Below are 25362 nucleotides of genomic sequence, written 5' to 3'. Positions count from 1 at the left end.
ATAAAGACCTCTAGCTCAATTAGGAATAGGTTAGTGTGATAGTAAGTGGCAGATGTGTTTGATCGACCCCGGCTTCCTTGTTGTCATTGAGATTGTAAGGTAAAGTGTACCCACTGTATTAATCGGAGTAGCTTAAACTTGAGTGGAAAAATCGAGTGTTGTTTCTTGACTATTATTGTGAGAACCTACTTAAGGACGCTTATTCCGAAGTTTTCGAAAACAAACCCGCTAAACATTTGATAGTACTACTCATTGTATATATGTTTATTGTAGATGATTGATTATTACGCATATATTAACTTAGGGTTTTGACTGGTTATTCTTATGTAATTGCTAGAGAGATGTATAGATAGTTGAGCATGAATAAGGAAACAATAGTTTTATTTTCTTAGTCGCCAGTAGTATAGATGAAGTTTGTGAGTACCTTCATCGAAAACTCTCACGAGGCTATAACTCGTCCACTAGGGAATTCCTAGTGGTTTAAGGCCTTGTTGCATATGGTCAATGCAATCGCGACTCAGCCCGAAAATGAGATTAGGTAGAACTCCATTTTGGTCACTTATTCTAATTTTCATCTTTGCTTGAGGACAAGCAAAATGCCGCTTTGGGGGTGTTTGATAAGAGCCCAAAACTGTAGTTTTAACCCCTTAATAATCATACTTGTTAGACCAATTATGTGAATAATAAGTAAGAGTTAATACTGATTAAGTGTTTTTATGCATTTCAGGCTTCAAAGTCCATTATGTGCGTAAATGTGCCACTTTTAGCGAGATAAAGGAGCAAAAGTCGCCAGAACTTCCTAATGCCATATCTTTGGACTCAGACCACCTCGGATTGAGGCCTACCTTATGTCAAAACGACCGGCTCGGAAAGAGCTTTGCAATGGTCCAAGCCTTGACCCAATCAGAGGAGCAGAAGTGGACGAAAAGTCTGTGGAAGCCAACTGCAGCTGAAGAGGCCTTTTTGGACTGAAAGAATTGGGTTTTGGGCCTGATTCTCTGGCCCAAAACATGGCTCCAAGCCCATGCACGATTTTTGGATCTGGATGTATAAAAACAAAAGCTTAATTCTTTGTTAAAGGTAGATAAAATAGTGGAGAATTAGGGTAGATAGCTTAGAATAGAAAGTAGCCATTAAAATAGCTTCTAGATCTAGATTTAATTGTTTTCTTTAATTAGTTTCAAATCCCTTATTAGATTAAACCTTGAATCTTGTTCTTCATTTGATTAGATCAATAAAGTAGTATTCTTTACCCATTTCGATTTTTGTCAATTTCAATTCTAGATCTAAATTCAATTCCCGTCCTTATTTCAATTTAGTCATTAAATTAGATTTCATTATTGTTAAATTAAGTAAATTTCAATGCTTTATATTATGTTTAGTTTCAATCTAAATGGAAATGATTATGAATGATTCAAGGCTAAACCTCCATTAGAGGGGGTGTGAAGCCTTGATGAAAGCTTGAGTCCGATTATCGTAGAGTCGTCGTATTTTCTATTCCACTCTAGAAATGATTAGTTCACCATGAGAATGGGTTTAATTGTTCACATGCTAGTTATGATTGGTAGAAATGCCATGTATAATTAGGGATTAGGAATAACCAATTGTTCTCATGGGCGTTCAATTCGATTACTTAATTAAATTCGTTAGTGGATTAAGTTGAGTTAAGGTGGAATCAATCCCCCTCTAACTCCTTATCATAGAATCAACGTAGCCTTCCCATAATTATTTAGATAATCGACTAGTTGCATCTTGTGGGTAGTTGCATCGTAGTATAATTCCCTTCGTAAAACTCTCATAGACTTAAAAATGACTAGTTAGATTAGAAAACATCCATGCTAGAGCACTAGGAGTGGAACGAACTTATCTACTCCACTATATCTCATAGGATTGAGAGTAGAAATCTTTGATAACTCAAGCACGTAAAAGTCCAGTTTTAGTTTACTTACGGATTGAATTCATAGTTCATTTCGTAGGTAGACTATTCATTTTTATCATATTCATTATAAATATTCATTTTACTCTTATCAATGGCATACGATTAATAAAATAAATCGCAGTCAGAATAGCATCAACCTAATAGATTTTAGGTATAGCCATATGAAACATGAGAGTGCGAGCGACATCTAATAAATGTCTATGTTTACGTTCAGCAACACCATTTTGTTGTGAGGTATGAGGACATATAGTTTGATGAATAATGCCATTGTTAACACAAAAATTTTCCATAATGGACATATTCCAATACATTGTCTTAATGCAGAACTTTAATAGGCTTACCAAACTGAGTAGAAATCTAATTGTAAAAAGTAGTAAAAATATTAGGCAAACCATAACAATCTTTCATTAAAAATAAACGTGTCATCCGAGAACAATCATCCACAAAATGACAAAATAAAGAAAACCAGACACACTTTTGACTCTACATGGTCCCCAAATATCAATATGAACCAAATCAAAAGGACTTAGACTACGATGTTCCACTCGACTAGGAAAAAAACTCGGTGATGCTTGCCAAGTTGACAAGCCTCACATTCTAAAACAGACACAGGACTCAACTGAGGCATAACTTGATGAAGTTTTTCCAATGAAGGATGACCTAAGTGAGAATGCCACAGTAAAGGAGAGATGAAAGCACTAAGGACAGAAGGGGGGATCACCTACTGCCATTTGATAGCTCATTCAGTACAAGAATTCAATTGGTTGAATCCAAAGGACAATCCCCCATTCTCTACCCACCCACCCTTTTAATTTTTCATTCTTGTTTCTCATATTTATGTTACTATTCAAGATTTAAATTCAATGTTTTATACTAAGAGCGTGCCCTCCCTCCCTTTTGCCTTGCACAAAGCGCGCTCGCGCTCCCTTAAAACTGCGAACTTACAGTGAAGAATACTGCAGTAAAGGTATTTTTAAATTTTTGAAAATTCTGAAATTAATAAAGAATAATCTTTATGGTGTTGTTGATTTATTGGAATTGTTTTAGATTTTTCCTAGTGGTTTTACCTAATGAAGTATTACCATATTTACAGTGCTGTATTTCAGCTTTCACACTGTAAGTTTCTGGAAAAACAAACGAGTAGGGTTACTTAAGTAGTTCTAAAAATTCTAAACTTTTTACAGGAGTATCTATTATAAGTCAGGAGTTTTTAGTAAATATTTGAAGAGTTTTTTATTGGTTTTGACCAAATAACTAGTGAATTGATTCTAGTGTATTTCTGCAGTTTTACAACACTTAATTTCTGGAACAACAGCTAATAAGAAGGGTTTGTATAACTCAAATTGCTCTAATTGATTTATAGGAACACGCATGATCTGTCAGGAGTCTCCAGTAAATTTTTGGCAATTTTTGGCTCTGTTTTGATTGGTTAACCATTCGGTTGTTTGTGTTGTGTCCAAAAACTATTTCACAAACTTTACAGGGCATTAGAAGGATTTTCATAACTTTGACTGTTCTACAATTTTACAGGCAACTTACTGGGCATCTTAGAAAACTACTGTAAATATTTCAAATTTTTTGAAGTGTGCACGCTCCCTATTATACCTATATTTAAGCACGCCCGCGCCCTGACCTCCAATAACATAAATTTGCGTTTTTCTTTAGTTTTCTTTTACAGCGCGCACACGCCCTAGTTACCATATATTGAAGTGCGCCCGCACCCACTGAAGCAAGCGCAATTTCTAGGTTATCTACAAGTCATATTTTTGTTCAAATTATTTTATATTCAGTGTTCCAAATTCTTCAATAAACTGAGATTACGTATCGAAGACGTTATCCATACCCGTAGCAAGAAGGCATTCATGTACTCCTTCTTCCACTCCTCGTTTCTTCTATCAGATTAGTTTTAATTCTAGTATAATCAGGCTTGTCTGTCGTAGACACAATGCCACACGCCTATCTATAATTTCACACACTACACCTGCATCGATGGCTAAAGAACCAGAGACTCCTCTCTCTGATTTTTTATAAAGCACTACACGATGGCCCTAAGTTGTGTATCGTTCTTGCAGACCTAGTGGGGGATTTTTGAATTCCCCCGAATATATTTAACTTGTTATGGATTTTCCATGGTTTAGACCACAATAAGCCTTATCAACACATGCGTAGGATAGAACAAGTTCTCACTACATTTCATCATCCTAGCATAAGTCCGGATCAAGTTAAACTTAGGGTGTTTCCATTCACCCTAGCCGACAAGGTGGCGTCATGGTTAACTGCCCAAACACCAGACTCTGTGGACTCATGGAATAATCTTGTTCAATTGTTCATGGAACAATTTTACCCACCACTGAAGACACGCTTGTTAGTGCCTTTTTCAAGGGGTTTTTACATCATCATAAGGAGGTTCTAGATATCATGACTGGGAGTAGTTTTCTTAGTAAAGGAGCCTTGGAGGCTTATAAATTCTTAGAAGATCAATCTAAGTGAAACAACAATTGGGGAGGTAATGACTCTTCCATCTCCACTCCTTCTTTTGAGGTTAAATCTGATCCCGAGCTTAAAACTCTTATTGATGCCCTCACTAAAAAAGTAGATGCCCTCTCTGTTCAATAGCCACTACTATATAAAAGCTCATATACCACTATTATTTACAGTAGTAAAAAGCCTTTAGCCAGTGTTTTCATACCGTGGTAACAACCACCGTGACAAATACTTCTAACAAAATCGTGGGAAAAAATACCTCTTATATACCACGGTTTTGAGTAAAACAGTGGTATTAGTATTTACAAACCGTGGTTAATAGTCCGAAAAGTCAGCTCTACTCGATGTGAACCGTGGTAAATAGTGATGATATATACGACGGTTGGATACAAACCGTGGGTTATATAAACTGATTATACCTCGGTTCTTAACAAATCGTGGTGTATAGTAATTACAACCCGTGGGTTATATAAACTGCTTATACCTCGGTTCTTATCAAACCGTGGTTTATAGTCATTTTAAAAAAAAAAAAAAGCCCCTAATTATTTGATTCTAATCATATTCATTCAACCTGCAACCTGCCCATTTTCACCATATATATATCCACACTGGATTTAAAAGCACATTGCTCAAATAAACAATTCATAGTGCAACACAAACAAAAGAAATAAATTTAGACATCCAACACAAAGACATTGAATTGCTAAAAGAGTTTTGAACTTTTTTGAGTCATCAATAATGAAAGAAACATCCAAATTTACTTGTTTTATCAAAATAATAATGACCTAACTTGTTGGACCAATCAAAAAAGCAATCTATTTGTTCTATCGAAAATATCAAAAAAAAAAAAAAAAAATGGTGAGACCAAGCACCACACCTTAACTGGAATGGGTCAAAACCTAGCTAAGACTCGACGTTTGGCTCGAACGCTCCATTATGTTGGATGAATCTAAAAATTTCAAGTCGAACAACATCAAGTTCCTCTTGTGTGTATGTATCTTTGAGGGATAGATTTGTCATCTGCACGATCAAAGATAAAAAAAATATATAATAACTAAATAATGAAGAGTAACACAAAATAGAGAATGCTAATGTATTATGAATTATACCTTATTTTCAAAAGAATTATCTGAACAAGCTTCCATTATTTCTCTTATAAACTTCATTATGTAATACCCACACTCTTTACTACCAGGTTGGTATGGGCCCTAAGTACAAACATGAGAAATATTCATAAGCCTATATTTTTCAAAACACACAGTATGTATGCATAAGAATTTGTTTATTACCATAATCTTCTCCCACTTTACTGGACCTTTACTTCCTTTCCCTTCAAGTCTTTCTATTTTCATGACCACACTTCAAAATAAGATCAATGTAAAACCTAATTAGCAAGTAAAAGATAAGCACGTAATGATCTAATTATTTCATATACATACACACTCATGACAAACCTGTTAAAATAGATATCCATATCATTAGATGGTAGATTATGCATCGAATCCAACCAATTAAAAGTCATCCGCGATAAATTAATGGCAATCAAAACCCAATGTCCACTACAAAAAGATCAGAGGCATGTATGGTTAAAAAAGAAAAATTAGACATTAAAACTACACTATACATTCCAATGAAAATGATAAAACATGGATAGTATTAAAAATATAAGACAATATCCTTACCCTGGATTATAAGGGATAAGAACAACTCTTTTTCCACTTGTATTTTGCAAGCTCTCCACAATAATTTGAGTTTTCTCATTCCCATTAGCTCTTGTGAAAGATATAGGGTTTACAAATCCGACAACATCACGAAAACTCACAAATTCATCATAAAGAATCCTAGAGAAAGAAAAATAATGCAATCATAATTACTAAAACTAAAGATGAATATCTAAGATTTTCGATAACACCAACAATGAAATTTTGCAGATATTTTAACCTCATGTATACCACCAAAATAGCAGCATCTAACCAACCCATGTTACATACATCCATTATATCACTTTTCTCCATAATGAAACTACCCATATTATCTCCAAACAATTCTCCTCCTACTGGAAAATGTATCGAACCATGGTCCCCTGGAAGCGCCATATTGAGGAATCCCACAAACGAATCTATTGCACCTTGATTATAACTATCACTAGTTTGATTTTTACTTCCCTAAATTAAAAATTCAGAACAACCAATTATTAAAAGAGAAGCCAAATTCAGAAATCGATCATGTAACTTCATATAAAAGAATCTTGTTATTTACCTCAATGTTGCCTTTATAATAGACATGGTCCTTTGGCCAAGGAACTTGTGTGCGAAGAGCATCTGCAACATATCTAAGCTCATCATTCACTTGTATAGGAAGAGCAAGACGGCCAGCTTCTTCATAAACAAGCGATACAACCGCAACACGAACATTATTGAGTCCCAAAGGGTAACCGTTAATTTATTTTCATTTATTTCCCTCGTATACCAAGCCTTCAGCAACAATATTTGATCAGCCAACCGCAGCCAAATAACATTTTTTTTCCTATATAAATGTCTAAGTATCATAATAAGCACACGACATTATATTTTAATAACCACTACGTCAAAATAGAGAATTTATGACAGGCATGACGCCCCACAATAGGACGGCTTCTAACTGTCTAAAAATAAACCACGACTAATTTCTTGTATTAGACAGCTATTACCAGTCGGGTCATATTCGTCGGTCTTTGTCTGTCTACTTCTCCTTTTAATTCCCATTGTCGAGACTTCTGCTTTGAGCCCTGAAACCATTTCCCACCAAAAATAATTGAGAACCCATTTGCCACCAAAAAAATTGACGAATTTTGTGTTTCCCCCTCAAATTTCATAGCTTACCCAAATACTATATATTATCTCATCACACGATTTTTTACTCACGTTTCTGCAAAGGTTCGTACTTTCTCTCTATTAGGGTTTTATTTATTTCTGTTCACTAAAATTGATACTGAAAATAATAGTCCTTTTGCTGTTGTTCAAGAGCTTATTCGACCAGGCACCTTATTCGTATTCTCCTATTATTGTTCATTTCGAGAATAATAGTCCTTTTGTCTTGTTGTTCAAGAGCTTCTACGAGAAGTTGAAATATCTCACCGGGGCGCTCAGGAGTTCTGAGCATTATAAACTTGTTCACTTTGGTGCTCGACACAAAGGCATCTTTTCTAGGTAAGGCTTCATACATTACTAAAATTATCTCTTATTTATTAAGAGAAGGCAGTTCCCTTTAATTGTTGCTTCGTAAACTTATTAGGACGAGGTAAGCCAAGTTTTGAGGATGTCAACATTATACATCGTGTTAATTTTCTTGTCTTTTGTGACAACAAAGTCTTTAGAGTCCCATTACCTGAGCAAAAACTCTATCACGGTAATACTTTCACCTTCCGTTCACTATTGAAATACATACCCATGATCTATAGTTGCATTGCATGCATGGAGAGAAAATAGACCAGATATATCTATTACAGAACCTAACATATCTCAACTTCTGTTTCTCATATCCGAGAGCTACTTCGTGTGATGTACATAAGTTCCATTCATAAAGTGTGAGCTTAAGAGAGTTATTGCTGGAGTGATCATGGGGTTGAGTGAATCCGATATAGTGGACAAGAGTGAACAAACTTCTTATAACAACACTCCTTATACATATAAGAAAAGAGTAGTTAAATTTCTAAAAAAATGCTTGCAAGATGTCGTTCGTTTGCCAAGAAAAAGGATTTAGAGGTGTGATGGATTATCTCTTCATCTCCCTCACTCCTTGTTAGCTATACATTCCAAACCAAAATTTTATCTAATATATAAGCTCCATTTGTAAGAGTATTCCATGTCACAGTGCATCATGCTTCAGACCCATATCAACATGTTATAATGGAATTAATATTTGGTTTAAAGAAGTTGATGCAGGACACTAAGTGCACTACTAACCACCTTGCAAATTTATTCTTTCTTATTGTATTTAACCTTTCATATTTTCTTATCTTCTGAAACTACCATCTGGCATGGTTGAATATCAATCAAGACCATCTATTAGTGGCATATCTTCATTTAAACATCTTCTTGTCCAACTGCCCCCACGGGTTCACTCTGTGTACTATCGAGATGGAATAGGAAACATCTCGACATCTCGTCTACGTGTTGGTGCAAAAAAGGTACTTACAATTTAATAAATGTTTTTTTTAGGGGTCTATAATAGTTATCAAAGGGCATTCTATAGTATACTATTTGTTGTATTGTGTGCAAGATATAAAAAGGGCTCAAGGTGCTGTAGGGGGATTCTACCCCCAAGGAGTAAGGCTTAAAACTCACAATATAGGAGAAATAAGCTTCATACTTGTATATATATATATATATGTATTAAAGTGTTAAGAAATAGTAAATAGATATCTTATTAAAGCCTTTTAATAAGAGAATAAAATAAAAGGCACCGCATAATAACTCCTTTTGCTTTGCAATTTACCTCAGAAAGGTACTTATAAAGATGAGGAGCTAAGGTTGATTTTATTATTTACTTAGTTGAATAGAGTAAGAATTATAATTGCAAGCAGTCTTAACCATAGTGGTCTATTCTGTTGTGTGGTATCTGAGAGTCAGTGTGTCAGAACCTAGATAGCAATATACATGTCGACGAAGGCCGTTTGACAGTTAGATCTTGTTGCTTGGGTGTACTCCATTCATCTCGCAACCAAACATAATTCATCCCTTGAGGTATCCCTTGAGGTATCCCTTGAGGTATGGGAGTAAAAGTTCCGTCTAGGGTGTTATTTGTTTTTTTAATGAATATAAGGGGTTAAATTTCATCTTCCAGAAGTGTTTCTCCTTAATCTGTTGGGACCAAATCCAGTTAGACCATAGAGAGTTTTCCTTGGCTACAATTTTGAATATCAGCCCATGTGAGCTGCTTTGTTCCAAAGCTTCATGTTTGTAATACCTAATCCACCCTCCTCTTTTGTGAGCATGATTGTTTTTCTGCTAGCAGATGCATCTTTTTTACTAGATCAGGGCCACTCCATAAAAAGTTAGCACAAATCTTCTCAATTTTCTCTAACACAGCGTTGGGGATAATGAAAATTCTTTCCCAATAAATATGCAGAGAATTGAAGACTGATTGAATCAGTTGTATTCTTCCAGCGAGTGAGAGAAATCTAGTCTTCCAATTAAAGATCTTGGTAGTAAAGGACTCTATTAGATAATAACATTCTCTTACACTGATCCTTGTGGAAACATGAGGCAACCCAAGGTATTTCACAGGGGGTTGGATCACCACCACCCAACCCATAAGGCCATAACAGCTTCCAAAGCTAAAGCATCATCATCACTAACTCCACCAGTCATAAGAGTGCTTTTTGAGGCATTAAAGTGTAGTCCTGTGGCATTGGAGAACATAGAGACAATAGCTGCTATATTGCTAACATTGATGAATAGTCACCTCTGAAGAACAGTAAGATGTCATCAGCAAAACACATGTAAGAAATGTGTATTTACTTGCACTTTGGATGTGCATTGAATTGCTTGTGCCTTAGACCTTGCTCAAGAAGTCTACTCAAGTGCTCATGATGTCCGTAATCAAAACAAAGAGAAATGGAGATAAGGGGTCTCCTTGTCTGAGGCCCCTCTTCCCCGGAATAAAACCTTGTGAAGCACCATTAATAAGCCTGACGAATAATAATATGATGACATGAAGCACATTTTATCCAAATTAAGGAATTTTGGGGAGAGTTATAGACAATGAGCTGATTTTCTATAGAGAGCCAACTAACAGTGTCAAAGGCTTTTTAATGTCAAGTTTTAGTGAGCATCTAGGGGAGATGTGTTTTCTAGTATAACCTCTAAGGAGTTCATGGGATAAAGGGGTATTATCCTGGATAGATCTTCCGGGGATAAAGGCAAATTAGGATAAAGAGGTGATTTTAGGCATTATATGTTGGAGTCTAGTTGTAAGGGTTTTAGAGACACATTTATAAATAGTATTGCAGTAGGATATTGGTCTACAATCTTCAAGCTTAGATGGGTTAGGAATTTTGGGAACAAGATAAATTAAAGTAGCATTAATACCCTTATTTAAAATACTTAAAGAGAAGATGAAATGAATTGCTCTAGAAAAATCAGCTCCCACCACAGTCCAACATGATTTGAAGAAAAATGAGTTATAGTCATCAGGCCAGGGGACTTGTTGTCATTCATGGAGAATAGGCTAGCCTTAATCTCCTCGTCACTGATATCTGATTCTAGAAGGGTAGCATCAACAGTTGTTATTGTGTTATACAAGAAAAGATCATTTCTGTGTTGTTCTTCACTGGTTGGAGCAGCTTCATGTCCCATTAATGACTTGAATTAATCGACAAAAACCCCTGAGAGTGCTTAATAGTTATCATGTGTCTTGTCCATTTTGGTCAGTCATGGACCCAATTTTCCTTGCTGTTTTCTTCTCTCTAATCATATCATGGAAATAGGTATTGTTTCTATCCCCATATTTTAACAATAGACGGTCGGGCCTAAGTTTCCGGATCTTCTTCCTCCATTCTTGCTAGCAGATTGTAATTGGTTCTATCCTCCTTCTCCTTATGATATATTGCTAAATCATTGGGAGAGTTGTGGAGAGTAGTTTGTAAGAGGATCAGCTCACTCTTAGCTTGTTCCACTTGAGCATGTAGATTTGAAAAATGCCTTCTTGATCACTACTTAAGTGAACTCTTAAGCAACTTCAGTTTAGAGACCAGAATAGAGAGAGGATTGCCATAGACATGTAAGGGCCATGCTTGTAGAAGAGGCATTAAAATCTGGATGCAGCTTCCAGGCATTGGAAAATCTGAATGGGAAAGTTTTTTTTTATTTTCTCCTTCCAACTAAGAATAATGAGAGAGTGGTCGGATACCAGTGGTGGTGCAAAACAGACATCATTGTCTGGGTGGTCTAAAGACTAATTGTTGTTGATAAGAAGTCTGTCGAGCTTTCACTACGTCAAAACAAAGGATTTAGGACAGACATGACACCCCAGAATAGGACGACTTCTAACTGTATAAAACTAAACCACGGCTAATTCCTGGCATTAGACAGCTTATATCAGTCTATTCATATTCGTCGGTTTTCTGCTGTCTGCTTCCATCTTCATCATGTTGTCGAGTCACTCCCTTCCTTTGAGCGCCTAAAACCATTCCCGCCCACCTAAAAAAAAATTGACCCAATTTGTTTTCCCTCTTAAAATTTCAAGTTCCCAACAAATACCAATCTCTCACTCCGTCTTTCTCTCACTACTATACAACGTTTTTGCAAAAAGAAGGTAACCACTTCTTTCTCTTTTTTTTTTCCACTGAAATTGGTTTCACACTTAAATCCCCAAATTCAACATCACAACATTCACGAAATTAAGCTATCCTCGATATCCAGCAAACAAAAAAGAAAGGGACAATCCATTATTTTCTTTTCCCAGCCGTACTACGACTTGCCAACAAATTAAAGAATCCTCACATAGGTAATTCCTTCACTCGGTAGCCACTGTTTTGCTTATTAGTGTCTTTTTTCTGTTTTGGCGGGGTTTTTTCGTGTTATTCACGCTTTTGGTTAGATTAGTGTCTTTCTTCCGCGCTTTTGCCGCCTGGTTTCATGTTATTCACTTTTACTGATTAGTGTCTTTCTTCCGCTTTTGCCGCCTTTCATGTTATTCACTTTTGCTCGATTAGTGTATTTCTTCTATTTTGCGCTTCTGGGGGTTTATTATTATTCACTTTTTGCCGATTAGTATCTTTCTTCCGCTTTTTTGCCGCCCGGGGGTTTGCGTGTTATTCACATTTTGCTTGTTCTTCACTAACAAGTTTGTGATGTTTTGATTTAATAGGTTCTTCTCCTGTTGAAATTTTTCTTCAAGTAAAGGCTGAATTTTTCTCACTGCTTCTCCAAGGCAAGGTATAAAATAGTTTAACTATATTTATTCTTTGTTTCTAAGATTTAACTTTAGAACTAGGAAGTGTTGAACCTGTCGAAAATGGCTCTAACATCCATGTTAAGTCTGGAACAATCATTGTGAAGCTTTTAAGTGGAATCGTAGGAAGTCCAACGTTGTGAAGATTTGAAACAATCCTGTCAAGCTTATGTTAGAGATGTTTTTACTGACAAGCTTTTAAGTGGCTCTGACTTAACATTTTGGAAAAATCCTGTTTCAAAAGATTTAACAAATGATTGTTCTCTACCTCTTCCCTATACGTTGTGGAGATGGGCATACTAGAATTTGAAGTGGAATAGGAAAAGGAGTTGAAATCCATGTTAAGAAACTTGAAATTGAGATTAGGGACTTTCAAAAATTGATTGTTACTCGTACACTTGGGATTAAGAAGCTTGGCATTCCTTGCAAACATAGAAAATTAATATTGAAGTACATCCACAATTAATATTAAGATGACTGCATGCCTGCAATGCTAGCGTCGGGCTGTTGTTGTTTCATGCATGATCAAGTAGTATTTGGGGCTTGATGATAGCGAAATTGTGTATCTCGTAGCTTTTGCACAAAGTGAATTTGGCTTGAAAATTGTAGCTTACATCGAGCATCATAAAGTCAGTTTACAATATTCTAGCTTTTTAATTAGGTCGTTTCTCTCTATCACATTTTTTTGTGTGATAAGTAGCGTTTGATTGTGAAGAGGTAAATTTAGCTAACGCATGCTTGGGTGGTTCGTTATAATTTTAATCATCTTCCCGCAATCCATATTTATCTAGTTTCGTTCTAACTTGCAAGATTAGTTTTTATGCATGATTGACATTATTATAGTGATCATGTGTTTACTATTCGGTTTTATTTAATACAACCAAATCAAATGTCATGTACCCTCAGAAGGAAAACATAACAAAAACAAAAGAATAAAAAGATTGGAGGCTAGAATTTAATATTCCGCATTTAAAAAATGAACTATACATTCTAGTTTCCGTAGAAACAAATATATTTGTTCCTAAAGAAATTTGTTCTCCTACTCTGCAATAGACATGTTATCCATGAGGGGAAATCTTTAAGAAAAGTGTATGTCCAATGATTCGTGAAGTTGTAAACCTACTTCTGTTATATGTTTCTGTTTATGTTATCTGTATATATGGGGTTTTGCTTGTTTTTCTTATTTGAAATTTCAAAACTTGAAACTTTTATTTTTGTTATGGGGTTTGCTTGTTTTTCTTATTTGAGTTTTCAAAGATTGAAACTTTTATTTTTAGTTTTCAGTTTAACAAGTTTGTGTTGTTTTGATTTAATAGGTTCTTCTTCAGTTGGAATTTTCTTCAGGGAAAGGTTGAATTTTTCTCACTGCTTCTCCAAGGCAAGGTATAAAATGGTTTAACTTTCTTTATCATTTGTTTGTCATTTGTTGTGTTTCTCTTGTTATTTTATGTTATTATGTCGTTGGTATTATTGTTTTTATCCGATGGTATAAGTATAAGTATAGTTATGAGTTGTATTTTTTTTTTGTCAGTCTTTAAGAACATCAAGTGCATGGTCGATTGAGTTAGGTATTTTTCATTGTTTGGATATTCAGCCTCTACTGATTTACAATATATATCTATAGATTTTAGTTTGAGTTGGACTAGTTTATTTCAAACTTTATATTTTCAAATAACCTGATTTCTTGTTTGTAAATGATATGACTTCTTTGGCATTAATTGGTCTTGGCCATAGAGAATAAAGAAGTTGCTATTAACATGAAATCACCAAGTGTATATATATATATATATATATATATATATATATATATATATATATTGTTTGCATTGTTACTATAATTGTTCCAATCTTGAGCAAACTATTTAGACTTGGTAGGTGGGTTGTTGGGGTGCTAAGTGTGTTAGGAGGCAGAAAGGAATTTGAGTACCACTTTCTATGATATATACCTTTCATAGGTTTCAAGTTCAATACTCTTTTTGAAATCATACTAATATTATATATGTTGATGTATTTATCTAGAAAATGTCTTCAATGCTTCCAAGCAAGAACTGGATGAAAGCACCGACTTCGTCTACTGAATACCTTCGAGGTGTTAAATCATTCATCCAGTTCACGCAAGAGAAATTAGGAAAGGAACTTGATTGGTATTGTTGTCCTTATGCTAAGTGTCGTAATTTAGGGGGGAAGTCAACAACAAAAGATATTGCCGAGCATCTTATCTGTGATGGTATAGACAAGACATATACATCATGGAGAGTCATCTTCCAAAAGTAGTAACTATGTTGAAGCTCCCACTAGTTCTTCTAGTAGGGGTTCTAAAAATATGTTGCCAAGGATGGAAGAGATGGTCAATGACACATTTGGACGAAGTCATCCTGTTGACTTAGATGCATGTCTTAACGAAGTTGATGATGGAGACGATGATGGAGATTCACCCAATGCCATACCGCAGGATGTTCAATACGACAAGTTGATGGAAGATGCTTTAAAACCAATATATCCATCATGTCGGGGTGAAGATTCGAAATTATCGACGACGATTGAGTTGTTGAGCATGAAGGCTAGACACAAGTGGTCTAATAGTAGCTTCACAGAGTTGTTGCAATTCCTTAAAAAGACTTTACCAGAAGAGAATACACTACCTGAGAAGACATATGCTGCTAAGAACTTGATCAAACCTCTTCGCATGAAGTGCGAAATTATTGATGCATGCCCAAATGATTGTATTATATACTGGGGTGATGAATATAAGGATTTGATTAGTTGTCCCACTTGTGGTGAAAACAGATGGCAACCAGTGAACCCGTTAAAACCAAAGGCTAAGATTAAACCATGGAAGAAGCTAAGGTATTTTCCTTTGGCTGAGAGATTGCAAAAGATGTATAGCATACCATGGATTGCAAAGAATATGAAATGGCATGCAAATGCAGTTTCTGACCAACGCTATATGCGTCATCCTGTTGATTCTTCCATGTGGAACTCAATTAATCTTAAATGGCCTGAGTTTGCTGCGGAGCCACATAATGTTATATTAGGGATTGCAACAGATGGATTTAATCCATTTAGGAACAAAAACAGCATTTATAGTTGCTGGCCTGTTATGGTTACTCCATACAATCTGCCTCTATCATTGTGCATGCGGAAAGAGTTTACCATGTTGACACTTCTAATTCCTGGTCCAAGTAGCCCAGGGGATAACATCGATGTCTTCTTGCAGCCTTTAATCGAAGAGCTAAAACAGTTATGGGGTCCTGGAGTTGAATCATATGACTCCCATGCTAAAGAGACATTCACTATGAAGGCAATTTGTTTGTGGGCGATACACGATTTTCCTGCGTTTCACCATCTTTTCCGGGCGAAAAACGGCGGGAAGGTATGCATGTCCTATTTGTAGTGAAGATACAGATTCTACTTGGCTGAAGCATGGAAAAAAGTTTGCTTATATGGTTCATCGAAAGTTCCTAGCAGACCCGAATCATTGCTTTAGAGTCCAGAAGGCACAATTTAATGGAAAAGAAGAACACGGTAAGCATCCTATTCGTTTAAAGGGTTCTCAAGTAAAAATTAAAATGAGCCAAATTCAGAACAAGTTTGGCAAGGTGCCGGATACACCGGAAGGAAGGAAGAAGAAGAGAAAAAGAACTAAAGAACTAGAAAATTTAGCATTTTCAAAGGATTCTATCTTCTTTACATTGCCATATTGGGAGGTATTTTTAACATTTGTGTAGTAGTATATCATGTAACTTTATGTATACATATCCATATATTCATTTATATATTTAATTCCTACAAAGATTCGCCTATTTGCCACAATCTAGATGTGATGCACGTGGAAAAAAAATGTTATGGAGAATCTGTTTGCAACAATCATGGGTACAGTAAGAGTAAGGATGGACTCGAAGCCCGTATGGACCTTAAAGCTAGGAAGATAAAGAAACACTTGTGGCGGTAATGAAGAATGACAAGTGGTCTTATCCAATAGGTGCTTTTTCTCTTCCACGCGCGAAGAGTTTTTTGCTTTGTAGAACTTTGCACCAATTGAAGGTTCCTGTTGGATATAGTGGAAATTGGAAACATAATGTGGACTTGGAGGATTTTCAGCTCAAGAACCTAAAATCCAATGACTATCACATCCTTTTACAACATTTATTACCCGTGTTATTGATGCATCTATTCAAAAAACACAAGCCATTGCGTGAAGCTATTCGCCAGTTGTCTTTATTCTTTAATGTCTTATGCTCCAAAGTCATTTGTCGTGCGAACCTTTCAAACATGATAAAACGCATTGTGGAAACTTTGTGTGACATTGAAAAATACTTCCCGCCTTCGTTTTTTGTTTCAATGATACACCTTGTTGTGCACTTATCGGAAGAGGCACAAATTTGCGGACCTGTTAGATATAGGTGGATGTATCCTTTTGAGAGGTGAGTAAAGTTCTTTATATATATCTTTCTTGTGATTAGTATGTAGTAATTTTGTATTAATTAATGGCACATGCATAGGATGATGAAAACTTATAAAAGGTATGTAACCAATCAGACTTTTGTCGAGGGTTGCATCCAAGAGCAATACCTCGTGGAAGAGGCGATGATGTATCTTGTATGGAGTACATTCATGATGGCAACTTGGGAAGCCATAAGAATGGGAGAAGGGTGATCATGAATGAGGATATTGAAAGTGCACACCCTATGGATAAAAAGGGAAAGCAATATGTTCTTCCAAATATAGAGTATCAACAAGTTCGCAAGTGGGTTTTGACGATTCTCCGGAAAATGTCGAGTGGGAAGAGTAAGTCGCATTTACCATTGTTTTGGTAGTCAATACTTGAGTTATGCATGTCAACCGTCCTGAATTTTTATTATTTTCACAGAAGTATCAAGTATACCTCCAAAGTCAGAAATCAAGGGGTAAAATCGTAGGGCGCAGTCAAAGCAAAAAGAGTTGGACTACATTCCTTGGTTAAGACTACAACTACAAAATGAAAATGTATCTCCTTTCAAGAGGATTGTTGATGGTCCATCTTTTACAACGGTGTCATATAACAGATACACAGCGAATGGGTATGTGTTTTATACGTCGGATTCGGAATCAACGACTACAACACAGAATAGTGAGGTTTCCATGAAGGCTGTGACTAGTTTTAGGGCAAGCGCCAAGGATAGGAACCTTGTTGATGACGAAGTCACTTACTATGGAGTTGTCAAAAGAATTCTTGAACTTGATTATGTAGAATTTAAACAAACTGTGTTCTACTGTGATTGGGTGCGCATTGAGGATAAAACAAATGGTTGCACAGTTGATCCTGATACGAACTTGGTATTTGTAAATCTTGGGAGGTTCATGAGGAATACAAGTGAGGTTGACGAGCCCTTTATTCTCACTTCTGAATCTAAACAAGTCTTTTATTGCCGGGATTTGAGTAGAGATAATTGGCATGTTGTCTTGGATGCTCCAAAGAGGTTGAGTCAAGAGATAGATGCTTATGAAGACCCATTGGTCTTCGAGGCCAGAACAAGTGCTAATGATTCTTCGTCAACAACTCTAATTGAGGACGCTCTAGAAGTTGTAGAAGACTGGATTTAATCTTAATGAATAATTTTTTTTTTATGTTGATGAATAATCTTAATTGAGGACGTTCTTAGGAAACTTATCAATGAATAATCTATTTTTTTATGGTTGATATTTATTAGAAAGTTTATTTGAATTGGGTATCTTTTGTTTCTATTCATCTTTTCCAATGGTACGTGAGTTAAACAAAGATGGTTTGAACATCTTGGGTTCTTACGTTTAGTTGGTTTTTTCTGTTTTTAGTTTTTCTTCGAGTGGTGCAACATATGATACATGCTACATCTATTCCATGTTTTGTTTAATTTAAATTAAGCCTTTGGATTTTAACCATTTTGTTGAACTTTCTATTTAGGTAAAAAGAAGTCATGTCAGAAGCATCTGAAGCAAGTGGATTTGAAGCAAATGAATCTGAAGCAAGTGAGACGACGACAAAAACAAAAGGTAAAGTAACATTTTTTATTTGATTATTAATTTTTATTTAATAACGTAAGTTGGCTGGGAAAGTGTTAAACCTATAAAAATGACCCATGATAGTTGATTAGATCTTGGTCTTTTAGTGCATGACTTTCAGTGGCATGTACAATCTGGTTTATGGCAATGCTGTCCTAGGCGTAGGACCATACCATATAGCTGGGAAGCTTTTGATTCTTAAGAAATGCCAACCAACCGGGAGAGCATCTCTCCAAAAGCAGCTTTGCTAGTATCCCAATATGGGTTAAGTTTTATAATGTTCCTCTAGTTCTGTGGACACCGGAAGGAATGGAATACCTAGGAAGCAACATTGGGAATCCTCTCTACTTGGATAGTACCACCAAATCTGATGAGGGGTCTCTAACTTTGCTATAACTTCAACCATCGACCGTGATACTTGACATGTGGGTGCTTCTATCGGCCTTTGTATTTCCAATTGTAGTAATGCTTTGAGCCTTTCTCACAATAAGCGGTTCTGGACCGAAGAATTTCCATTCTCTCTCGGTCCGCTTTACATAATGCTTGGTGATCAAACCGACGGATGAACCAGGTGATGCCCGACACAATGTTGGCTGAAGTATTCGTTGAACTACCGGTTTTACGGTAATACAATCAAGCGGTTGAATCGCTGGGTTGAACAGTCGCACGACGACCGCCGCCGCTACCGCCTCGGCATTGACTCCTTCGATTCGAGTTGTGACGACAAATGTAATCGACTTGGTCCACATTTGCGGTCTTTTTTATCCCCTTTTCAAAATCTCCTTCTTTGAAATTCGCCGTCCTTAACTTCGAATCCCGGATTTCATAGTCTCTTTTCTTTCGTAGAATCTTTGTATGAAACCTCGCTTGATTGTATCAAGGCTCGGCGGATATTGTCCTTTGGTAGTAGGGCTGAGGTTCTCGCTCTGCCCTAAATATGTATTATTGGTCCAACTTCTAATAAAAACGAATTTTCATCCGTTTTAGTCCGTTAGAAGGTGTAAAATGCAATTTAAGGAAAGAGAATGTCAATGTAATCTTGGTTTTGTTGGATTGTCCTAAGGAAATTTCCCCTGTTAGTTTGATGCTTGACTTGACACTTTCTATATCTCTATCTGTAATGTTTAGTGAATTCTTTGGATTAAAGATAGGGAATGAACCCGTCGCCGAAAGTTTTATTAACCGCCTTGAGTAAGTGCTCCCGGCTTAGGTTATCTTTGCTTGTGCCCCGTAAAGGTGCTTGTCCTTTGTAGAAGGACTAAGTAGTTCTTTTCCCGTGGTTGTCTCCTTCTAGGGTCTCGTGTCCGATCTTCCCTTGTTATTGTTGTCGCTTTTCCCTGTTTTTTATTGTCGTATGGTTTGAACCGGATTCCCGGGTTAGGTATCTAGGAGTCTCGCTGAGAAGGCGGTGTAAGTGTAGTGCCCGTTAGCTACCGACCGAGGAATTGGAGAGAGAGAATGGCCTTGCACAAGATTCTCAAAGTCATATTAGTAGTTGGAGCGAGGGACCAGCCGCTGTCGGTCGGTAACTAGCGAGTTAAGGGAATGGTTATTCCTGAGTTGGTTAATTCATCTCCCCGTTGTTGAGTGAATCGATCCGACTGTAGTACTTTTTAAGTGTTAAGCATTTTTTAGTAGCTAGTAGCGCACCCGGAAGGAAGTAAGTACTCACCCTCCAAGTAGCTAGCAAGCTCAAGAGAGAAAGGAAATGTGAATGTTGTAAGTCAATACAACTTCTCTAAGGCCGAAGTTTTTACTACTAAAATCCATTTCAATGTTGGAGGCGGGTCAATTAACTGCCCTTAAAAAGCATGAAAATAGGCGTTTTAACGAGATCACTAGTTTGAGGTCATATTTTGGTAAATAGAAAGAATAAAATGGGATTGTTGCTCTTGAAAAGCGAGCACTATACTATTTCTTAGAAAACGGAATCCGAATCAACTAAGTCATGCCTAATCACTCACTATGAAAAAAAGAGGGAAAGCCCAATATCTCATTGGGGTGCTCCCCGCCTTCCTCGATTTTATATCCATACTGATTTTGACACCGGCCTATTCAGAAATAAAAAAAATAAGAAATGAAAAAGAAAAACTCGATACCATAACAAGATTACTACTATCACGTTTTCTTTGATTAATTTACAACCGTAATAGGATAAATTATCAATCATAAAGTCATTGTATTGTTCCATTATTTTTTGTTCCATTACCATTTTGAAGAGCTACCCATGTATGAAAGGTTCATCACTGCTTTCACAATCGAACTATACTTTGTGTGCGAGAAAAGTAAGCACTTCCATATAGGCATTTAGAGAGGTCAAAGAACCGTTTTCTATATGAAGTTTTAGCTTTCACCATCCCTACATATATATATCCCCGGACATCATACATTAGAAAGGGAAATCATACTTCTCACAAAAATGGTTTTCAATCACGGTCATGTGACTCAAGTCCGAATGATTTGCTAAAAATATTACGCACTAGAATGAAGTGAGGCAGTTGATTAGATCTTATTCAATCAAATCTATACTAATATTTTTTCAGAGTTCATGTTAATTAGATCTTATTCTTTTTCATATTCTTGTTAATTAGGTCATTTGATCTTTATCCACGTATCATTTGAAAAATAGATCACAATAAATTGATTTTGTCTATTATCATTTTTCTAGTAGTGAAACTTTTCTCGTCCTATTTGTACCTAATCGGTTGCTAATTAATCCACTTAGGTCCAAGATTCCAAGTGGAGTTTATCGATGATGGACAAGCTACCGGACAAGATCGAGCAAAGTATGCCACTATAGTCGGGCAGGTGGTTAGGACACACCGCCCACCTATGTACAAGGACTTTGGGCGTAGTTCCGTTTAACAAAGGATGCTTTGTGGAAGAAAGTAGTGGTAAGTGCAAGTCACTCCACCTGATTTTATTTCAGTAAACATTTTAATTTGTATTGTATCCAAATTTGTTTAATAATGATTTTGACATGTCCAATTTACAGGTTGAAATTGATCTTCCACTCATCCGAAAAGAATGCACTCTTCGTAAGCTTAATACAACTTGGAAGCAGAAAAAATATGAACTTCGTCAGGTGTATGATAAATTTCCAACAGATGCAGAGCGAAAAAGAAATGTTCCTAGCAAGGTGAAAAAGGAAGAATGGGAGGCATTCGTCGACATGTGCTCAACAGAAGAGGATAAAACCAATCGATTCAATGGAAAGTTAGCAAGGGAACAAATGAAGAACCCACATACAACTGGTAGAATGGGAGCAGTTCCAGTTATTGAGTAGTTGGTAAACATCTATTTAATGCCATAAAATTATCGTATGCACTCAACTATTATTAGTCTTTATCTACATATTTGTTTAATATGTTACAGAAAAAAAATAGCCCAACTGGTGAGGTTTCAAGGACAGAAGGATATGTGGCCATCCATACGAGGAGAGATGGGAGTTGCATCAATTTTGAAACAAAGCAATCTCTTGTAAGAGACAACGAGACATTTATTTAGTAATTGCTTATGTTTGTATGACCAGGTATTACGTACTTAAGAAATGGTGACTTTGATTTCTTTTGTAGGAGGAAATTGACAGACTTGTTAGTAATGAGCCTAATATAGTGGAAAGGGATCTAGACAATGATCTCATTGCTTTGGTGTGATGCTGCTTCCCATCTTGTTTTTTTTTTCTAGTGGGTTTTCTCTTAAGTTCTACCTAAACTTTTGTTTGCTTAATAGGTTATTGGTCGTGATGGAAGAGGGCGTGTTCATGGTCTAGGTAGTGGTGTCACTAAGACTGTTTACCATGCTTCATCTCCTTATAAGGAGATTGCTCAAAGAGATAAGAGAGCGCGTGAAAACAGTGAGTCAGGCTATGAGGAGATCATGGCGAGACTTGATGAAGCAGACAAGGCTCGCAAGATACTTGAGGATGAAGTTGCAGACCTTAAGCGACAATCTTCAGGGCTTGGAAATGCATCTAAGGTAATAATGTGTTAATTTAATTATGTCTAGACTAAGAATATGAACATAGCATATGTCCCTTATTAAGTTAGGAGGAAGTGGATGGGGTTTCACCAAGTTCTCTCACATTGATTATGTTAGATAGAAGGCAGAGAACATGATTGTGCCTGGTGTCAATGCCAAGCTTCTTGGATGCCAAGAGCCATGATATTTTTACTTAGGCACTTTATCTGTTTTGGCCTTAACAAACCCAATATCAGGACATGAGCTTGAACATAGTTTATTTAGTCATGATTCTAATTCTCTTGTTTTGGTCTATTTAGTCGAAGGAATACTTATAGCATAGGTCTGTATGGCCTGAGCTTGAATATAGTTTATTATGATTTAGGACTAACTTAAGAAAATAAACTTAGCTTTAACGCAGGGAAACTTGGCTGTTTGAACTCAATCAATACCATCTCTTAATGCATAGAGATTTCTTTCTGCTTTGACATGAAGAACTGCTTGTCTGCATGCACCAGACTTTACTTTGTTTGTACTGTGTTCCCTTTCTTTGCTTTAGCCGTTCATTCTTTGCTCAAGAATGAACGGCTTGTGTGTGTGCGTTTGTGTTAAATTTTTTGTTTTCTATTACATATTTCATCTCCCTTAAACGAAAATTATTGTTGGATTGTCTAGGTTTTGTTTATTTTGTTTGTTTTTCAATGTTTTTTTTAGTTATGTTTCAAATGGTAGTAGTCTTTTCTTAGTACAGTAGTAAGGCTGAAATAATAAGTATAAAAAGATATGCTCCAATAAATATGAGATTCCTAAATATTGTAGAATCACCATCTAATATCTTAGTTTGAAAGGGAGAGAATGAAAACAAGCAAAGTTTCTCTCAGCCATCATTTGTTTTATTGGCCCATGTCGCTCTGACTTGGCCACCACAACTTCCCACATTTCATTTCTTTAACTTGACCGCTAAACTTTCTCATATTCAACCCCACGACCTCAACGGCTACAATACAAACCAACGTTCTCTTCCTTTGACTTCATTTCCCAAGTGTATATATTGCATTCTCTTCAAACTTTGTCCATTTTTAGATTTTTAACTTAAAAGTGCATGTTGAGTGTTTGGTTGAAAGTTGAAATGTTATAATTAACAAAATGTATAGCTATGTTCTTGGTTTCGCTCTGGAAAGAAGCAGATGGTTCACTCCTCAATCATCATTTGGGCATTTGGCAATAGCTTAGCTTAATCATTTTGTAGAAGATTATGTAAAGAACTAGAAAAGCTTAGGCCTAAGGTTTGTCTATTTGTTCTAGACCTTGATGCCCTACGAGCGACGCGCGTGAGTCCCCCAATCTTAGAATGAAAGAATGGATTAAGAAAACATGGCTTTATTGGTTATTCATTTCTAGGCCATTTACCTGAGCAGGGTGTAGATGGCCATTTACCCTTTGAATGACGATTGTAGCTCAAGGAGGAAAAGTAGGGAACAAATATGACATCAGCCTCACTTGAGTTGAGGACTCTTACTACACTAGAACCACTATTCTAGTCACGAAAACTCGAAGAGAGAAGATCCAATGTGAGCCAATATTCAATACTGTTCTGCAAATTTAGACCCCCGAGGTTAATCAGGGATCCTTTTTTTTTATATCAGGCCACACAGTCTCCTTGAGCTTTCCAGTCTAGGAGCGCAAAATGGAACTCGGGGGGCATATCATACATAAACACTTTCAAAGACACCTTACTCGATTTACATATCACCCCTGTTGAAAACTTTCCAGATAACTTTTTAGATAACCATGAATGGTTGTTTGAATCACAATGCATTAGCCATGTACCTGGATTATCTGCAACAAATCTAATAATGGCCCATCCACCAACTGGTACACCCACTGTGTTCCTATGGGGCGGGTCCACAAAGTTAAATTTAGCCGGATCAGTTCCATGGTTGAAATTGCCAAAACCCTCCGCAAGGATAAAGAAGCTGTATCCATGAAGATGAATAGGGTGGTTTTCAGTTACAAATATATTTGTATCTTGTAGTACCAATTGAACTGTTGTCCCAAATTTCAACCTCAGAGGGCTTCGTACCACATGGGAGTCCAAAGAGCCCGACTTAGTGTAGTCGAAACCGAGTTGGTGGGATTGGTGGGAAATTTGTAGTAAAAACACCATTAACACCTCTATAGTAAGCTTGAAGTATGGATAATGTAGATGGCAAAACAAAGGAAACGCGTTGTTCATGCTAGCAGTGAAGTTGGTTCCATTTGGGCCTTGACAAGTACGGCCCGGCGCCGCGGGTTAAGGCCCAAACCCACCGTGAAGAAGAGGCTTACATCAACATCGGCAGGGGACTTTGGGAGTAACATAGGAGGAGCTTCTAAGGCTTGTAGTGAAGGCTGTGGCGATTCGAAAGTATCATTGTAGGCAGGGAGAAAATGGAAAAATGGGTCGAGGGCTATGGCGCGATTCGAAAGTATCATTGTAGGCAGGAGAAATGGAAAAATGGGTCGGTGGTCACATTTGGACTTTGACTTTGAATAGGCCTTTGTTGATGGACATGGTACTGACTTGTATTCAAGAATAGCAGTCGTTGTGGTGTTATCAAAGGCTACAATCGGTGGAGCACTAGCGTAAGCATGGGCCGCCATGTAGTAACGCCGAGCCGGTTGATCCGTAGTGATAAGTACATCAGTGGTTTGGCCTGGGCCCAACATGATAACTGCTGCAGTCTTTTATTCGTAGATTGGTCTCTATGAAATGATATCAATTACAAAGAGAATCAGTTCAGTCAATTGCTTGTTCACCAAAGTAGTTTTATGATGCAAGATCTTTCATATGTTTGGAAGAGGCTCATGGGGCACTGGTTAGAAACTTAGAATGGAGTTTTCTGTTTATCGAGGTAGCTTTCACATAGGCAGTTCTTCGGGCTTGTCTTTCTTCTTTTTGTCTCTTTGCTTGTGTTGCTAGGTGATCCTCTAGTGTGGAGTTATTGTGCACCTAATACTCTGTGTCCTCTCCAGTTTCCAATGGT

At 36.7% G+C, this 25362-nt stretch overlaps 1 protein-coding gene and 1 pseudogene across 1 annotated transcript; one reads left to right on the top strand and one right to left on the bottom strand.

Moving 5' to 3' along the window:
• Positions 1 to 14693: 14693 nt before the first annotated feature.
• On the top strand, positions 14694 to 17941 carry LOC147493604 (uncharacterized). The gene is made up of 6 exons (XM_086567876.1): positions 14694 to 15731; positions 15781 to 16065; positions 16731 to 16782; positions 16898 to 17146; positions 17229 to 17265; positions 17323 to 17941. Exons 1-6 carry the CDS (start codon positions 14694 to 14696, stop codon positions 17939 to 17941), a joined length of 2280 nt encoding a protein of 759 aa, XP_086424002.1.
• Positions 17942 to 23978: 6037 nt separating this feature from the next.
• On the bottom strand, positions 23979 to 24979 carry LOC147493603 (laccase-5 pseudogene; annotated as a pseudogene).
• Positions 24980 to 25362: the final 383 nt, after the last annotated feature.

This window comes from Coptis chinensis, chromosome 6 (assembly GCF_015680905.1).
Source record: "Coptis chinensis isolate HL-2020 chromosome 6, ASM1568090v1, whole genome shotgun sequence".
Classification (NCBI taxonomy): domain Eukaryota; kingdom Viridiplantae; phylum Streptophyta; class Magnoliopsida; order Ranunculales; family Ranunculaceae; genus Coptis; species Coptis chinensis.
The sequence above is the reverse complement of the archived record's forward strand: the minus strand, read 5'-3'. Positions and strand labels throughout refer to the sequence as shown.